Below are 5,596 nucleotides of genomic sequence, written 5' to 3' on the forward strand. Positions count from 1 at the left end.
CCCCCCCCCCCACATACACACCCACCCCCGGCCTTCCCGGATCGGCGCCCTGGATGTGATCGACACCATGAAGTTGCCCCATAATCCTCTCTGGCAACATAGGATGTAAAATTTGATCAGCTCATTGGATGAAGCCGACAAGTCTCAAAAAATGTGTGAAAAGAGGGCCAAGTGGTAGGCAAGCGCCGCGTTGAAGCAGCGCTCCAGCCAGTCCCCTCCGAGTTCTTGGTGCGGCAGCCGCGGCGGAGCGGGGGGCTCGGGCCGAGCCGCGGGACCGTGGCTGAAGCGGCGGCGGCGGCGGGGAGGCCGCGGCGCCGTGGGGGGGGCTCTAGGAGCGGACCGCGGGGCCGGAAGGGGGCAGCAAGGCGGCGCCGGCGGCTGCGGAGTTATCTCCGCGGCGTAGCTGGGGGCCGGGCCGGGCGGGGCGGGGCGGGGCGTGCACCAGGGCCGCGGGCGGCGCGCGCCGGAACAGTTGGCCTCAGGGCCCCGCCGCCCGCGCGACCGCCCGCCGGCGCACGCGGAGGAGGCGGCGGCGGCGGCGGCGGCGGCGGCGGCGGCCGCAGAAGGAGGAGGGGAGCGCGGAGCAGGAGGTGAGCTGGAGGTGGAGGAGCAAGAGTAGGTGGAGGAGCAAGAGTAGGCGGAGGAGGAGGCGGCGGTGGAGGAGACGAGCGGCCAGGAGGAGGAGGAGGATGGAGGAGCAGCCGAAGGAGGGCGAGGCCGAGGTGGCGGAGCACTGGTTTTCCAAGTGGGAACGCCAGTGCCTGGCCGAGGCCGAGCAGGGGGAGCAGCTGCCCCCCGAGCTGCAGGAGGAGGCGGCCGCCGAGGCAGCGGGGCTCAAGAGCGAGCGGCAGAGGCTGTGGCACCTCTTCCAGATCTCTGCCACCGCCGTGGCCCAGCTCTACAAGGATGCCGGGTGCCAACAGCCAGAACTGTCCATGTGGGACCCCTTCCAGAATGCGGCCATGGCAGTGACCAGTCTCTACAAAGAGAGCGGGGATGCCCACCAACGAAGTTTTGACCTGGGCGTCCAGGTTGGCTACCAGCGTCGCATCAGAGATGTCCTGGAGTGGGTGAAGAAGGGCCGGAGCACCATTCTCCGCGAAGACCTGATCAGCTTCCTGTGTGGCAAGGTGCCCCCCGCGCCTCCACCATCGCGCACCCCCAGGACGCCGCCGAAGCTGTCCGTCGCGGCCGCCGGCCAGGCCGCAGCCACCGGGGCCGGTTCGTCCGTAGACGTCGACCTGCAGCCCTTCCATGAGGCCATCGCCCTGCATGGCCTCAGCGGTGCCATGGCCAGCATCAGCGTGAGATCCGGCGCACCGGGCTCCCCGCCTCAAGCCAGCGGCGGGGCCACCAATGGCGTCACCACCAGTGGCCCTGGCGGTGGACGCCGAAAAAGTGGCATCCCGGAGGACGACTTGAACCCCCTCAACTCAGAAGAACCGGCCCTCCGCCTGGACAGTGGGGGGACCCGCAAGCGCACCTCGGCCCAGTGCGGGGATGGTGACACAGACTCCCCCACCCACAAGCGCAACCGAATGGTCTGAACCTCGCCGTTGGCCACCAGCCGCCATGTTACTTGAGAGCTAACTTGACCTTCCACGTGCTTGTCGAAAAGGATGCTCGAGACCATCGTTTTCTTCTCAAAGTTAAAGATTTCTATCAAGTTTGCCATACAGAAACTTTTAAAGTATTCTAGAAGAGGCCTCGTATGACTCTGACTTTCCCGAAAATGTAATTCTAGCAGAGAACAAGTATTATGTAGTAGTTAGCAAGATCAGCAAAAGCAGAAGTATCCGGTCAAAAGCGGGAGCCTGGTTTATCTTGTTCACAGTTAATATTCCTTAGCACTTAGCACAGTTGCTGGTGCTCAATAAATGTTTGTTGAATGAAAAATGTGACCTTATTTAAAATTCTTAAAGGGGAAAGATGAACAGGTGTTTACTTGGTTATAGGATACTTTTATCCTCTATTATTTGGTTATTTGCCTTAACCATTTTTTGCCAGTTCAGTTACATTTTGTCAAAATGTGAAACTTGACATCTTGGTGAAATCTGGAATTTTCTGTTTTTGCTCCACTTTACCATGCACCTAACTTGTACAAAGTGTGCAAGTAATACATATTAGGCTGTAAGGTGTTTTTTTCTTTAGCTAGTTGGTTATTATGGTGATTATGTGATGGTGTGAAGGGGTGCTACAATGGTTGGGCAGGTAATACTTGATATTGAGTCCATTCAGTGCTCTTTAGGAAAATTAAGCCAACAATGGAGATCCCGAGATCAAAGATGGTGTTCCTGGTGGTCCAGTGGTGCTCCTTTAACTGAGGAATGTAAAAGGTTCCTTTTCCTGTGGTTATATCTTTTTGGTGATCTCTGTTTTGAATTGGAAGACAGAGTAGTCAGAATGAACTGGATTTTATTTAAGGATACAGCATGATATAACTAAAGGGCATGAGCTTTGTATTAAAAAAAGGACCAACAGTAAAATCCCAGTCCCACAGCTTCACTGCATGATTTTGGGGAAATCACTTAAGGTCTCTTGACCTCAGTTTTTCATCTGTAAAATGGAACTTTGTGTCTCCTAAAGTAGTCACGAGGATAAGATGATGTCCGTAATTTAAGTATCGAGCCCAGTGCTTAAACACCTAAGGGTGCTCAATAAATGTTCTCCCTTCTCTGTAAGCAAAGGTCAGCAAAACATTAAAATCCATTGTATTTTAGAAAAAGCAGGAAAACGGATCAATTTAGAAACCAGAAAGTAGAGTCTCTGTGTTTGAATAGGAAACTGACAGTTGAAACTTGCCTAAATACCCCAGGTCTTGTATTACAAGTGTGTTCAGCTCCTGAGTGCTCAGGATAGTCACTGTGCATATTAGGGCAGCCTTGGAGTTCCTGAAATTGCCCGAGCGGTACACCTTACCACTGGAGTTGTGAAAGATCTGCCTCCTCTGGCCTGAAAAAAAATATGAGAAGGGGGATAAGAATGGAAAGGATTTGGAAATGAAAGTCTTAGGGACACCTAAAAGGCCAGAGTGGTTCTGGATAGGGGTGGGGGAGGCAGAGGAAGTGGCTATGAAGTTGTGGAAGGGCTGGGAGGAAGTTAAAACATACCTCTCTCCCTCAGGCTCTTCTAAAACAAGCATATAAAATATTTAGATAGATGAGGGATACCTTGACTTTTCGGTTCATATCAGAAAGTTGTTTCTGGTTTCATTAGCATGGCCTTTCGAGTAGATTTGTAATCAACTAATGTGTTAAAATAATACAGCAAAATAAAGTGAATTCCCAGATAGAATAAAAACGATCTTTTGAGGCAGTCTGCCCATACTTACTGAGGCACTGTGCTAGGTCCCGAGAAGGGATGTTAAAAACAAACAAGCCAAAAACAGTCTTTATCCTCGAGCAGCACATCCTACTTGGAAGGTAAGTTAATGTGGTGAAGAAAAGCACTTCCAATGGTAGAAGAAGCGCCTGAGGACTGTGGGAAAGAATTCAGAGGACGAAGGTCGTCCTTGCCAAGAGGGTCCCAGCTTCTGGAGGAAGTAGCATTTGAACTGGGCTCAGAAACATGTGTAGAAAGAGAAGGCACAGGCGATACCAGCAGGAGAAGATTATCTGACCAAGTCTGAGAAGGAGGGAAAGTGTATTCAGGGCATCACAGGAGCTAGGTAGGGGAGGCAGAGGCCAAAGTATATTTGAAGGTCTCAAATGCCTGGCACAGCCCTCTGGATTCTATCCTAGGGCAGGAGATGATACCGCCCCCTTCAGGAAGACAGCAGGGTGCCTGGATGTCCAGCAGGGATGTCCCTATAGGATGTTCTTACTGGGGACATTGCCTTTTGGTTAATCAGGCTTGTGGAGATGTTTACCTTGACAGGACTTGTTCTGGGAAGCCTTTGCCTACTCTACTCTCCCACACCTCAAACCGTACCTGATAGGAGACACCTCTAGGGTGTATTCTGCACTGCTTCTTGAAGACCGAGAAAGCCTTTAATTCCAGCTGCAGAATCTCTTGGAGGGCTAGTATTGAAGGAACAAAATACTTGTGCCTTCCTTTCCGTCATTCCTGCTGCTTGTGTCCCAGAGCCGTCCTCCAGTGCGATCACTGGGGCATTAGGGGCTGCAGGACTGACCGAGCAACCACCGTAAAATTTTTTTTAAGATTTTATTGATTTATTTGACAGATAGAGATCCCAAGTAGGCAGAGAGGCAGGCAGAGAGAGACGGGGAAGCGGGCTCCCCGCGGAGCAGAGAGCCCGATGCTGGGCTTGATCCCAGGACCCTGGGATCATGACCTGAGTCGAAGGCAGAGGCCCCAACCCACTGAGCCACCCAGGCGCCCCAACCACAGTAAGTTTAACAGTTAGGTATGGAGAGTGGTAAGAGGGCATGTCAGTATGAGGGAAGGAACCTCATTTGTCTTGTTTTCTTCTGTAATTCCCAGTGCCTAGCACAGTGCCTGATCCGTATGGGTACACCGGAAATATTTATTAAATGAGTGGATGAGTAAGCCCCATACAGACTCAGGCTTAGCTATTTACTTTCTCTCTTTCTGTTTACTTACTGCCCAAGAAGGGCACCTGAAGCCCATGCTCTAATTTCTAGATGATTTCTCCCTTGCACACCTTTACCCTTATTCCTATCATATTCAGCTTTTTGAAAAGTGGTCAGTTTCATGACCACCTGACTTGGGAGTGTCCCGAGTTGCTTATGAAGGTAGCAGCTCCAGGTGAGTTAAGATCTCAGTAGAAAGGTCCCTGAAGTGACCTGCTTTCAGGAGGAGGCCTCAGTGATTGTGATGCTTAGTGAAGTCTGAAGCCCCGTGCCCCATTGTGAGATTTGCGACTGGGTCTTGGAGCTAATTTCTATGTGTGTGTGGATGTATGTATGTTTCCTGTATTGAAGGGCCTAAGAAGTGGCTGTTGAGACAGTCACCAATTGTGTGACTTTTTTTTTTCAAAAAAGATTTTATTGATTTATTTGACAGAGATCACAAGTAGGCAGAGAGGCAGGCGGGGGGGGGGGGGGGGGGGGGGGGAAGCAGGCTTCCTGCTGAGCAGAGAGCCTGACGCAGGGCTCAATCCCCAGACCCTGAGATCATGACCTGAGCTGAAGGCAGAGGCTTTAACCCACTGAGCCACCCAGGCGCCCCAGCAATCCTGTGACCTTAACATGTGATGCTGCTGGCATCCCACCTTCCATGATAGCATGAAGAACCACAGAGAAGTCTGAAACCCAAGGGATCCCATTGTGAGATTTGTGATTGATTCAGGGAGCTAATTTAAAATTGATCATTGGTGATGAAATTTCTGTGCGGTCTTAAAAAACAAAAAGTGATTTTCTCCATTTGTACTTATCATCACTTTGCATCTCTCTCTTTCTCTCTCTCTCTCTTTTTTTTTTTTTTTTTTTTGAAGTTTATTTAAGTAATCTCTACACCCAACGTGGGGCTCAAACTCACAACCCGGAGATCAAGATGCTCTTCTGACTGAGCCAGCCAGGTACCCCTCACTTTGCATATCTCATAGATTTTCCTTTTAGGAGTATAGATGAGAAGAGTGAGTTGAAAAACCTGTCATTAAATGATATTTCCTCAT

General features: G+C 51.0%; 1 protein-coding gene across 1 annotated transcript; it reads left to right on the top strand.

Moving 5' to 3' along the window:
• The first annotated feature begins 671 nt into the window (after positions 1 to 671).
• LOC123935052 (UPF0472 protein C16orf72) lies at positions 672 to 1,890 on the top strand. The gene has a single exon (XM_045995476.1). It carries the CDS (start codon positions 690 to 692, stop codon positions 1,545 to 1,547), a length of 858 nt encoding a protein of 285 aa, XP_045851432.1. The 5' UTR covers positions 672 to 689; the 3' UTR covers positions 1,548 to 1,890.
• The last annotated feature ends 3,706 nt before the right edge of the window (positions 1,891 to 5,596 follow it).

This window comes from Meles meles, chromosome X (assembly GCF_922984935.1).
Source record: "Meles meles chromosome X, mMelMel3.1 paternal haplotype, whole genome shotgun sequence".
Taxonomy (NCBI): Eukaryota; Metazoa; Chordata; class Mammalia; order Carnivora; family Mustelidae; genus Meles; species Meles meles.

Coding starts and splice junctions, on each gene's coding strand:
- LOC123935052 (XM_045995476.1), top strand. CDS start 690: ATGGAGGAGCAGCCGAAGGAGGGCGAGGCCGAGGTGGCGGAGCACTGG.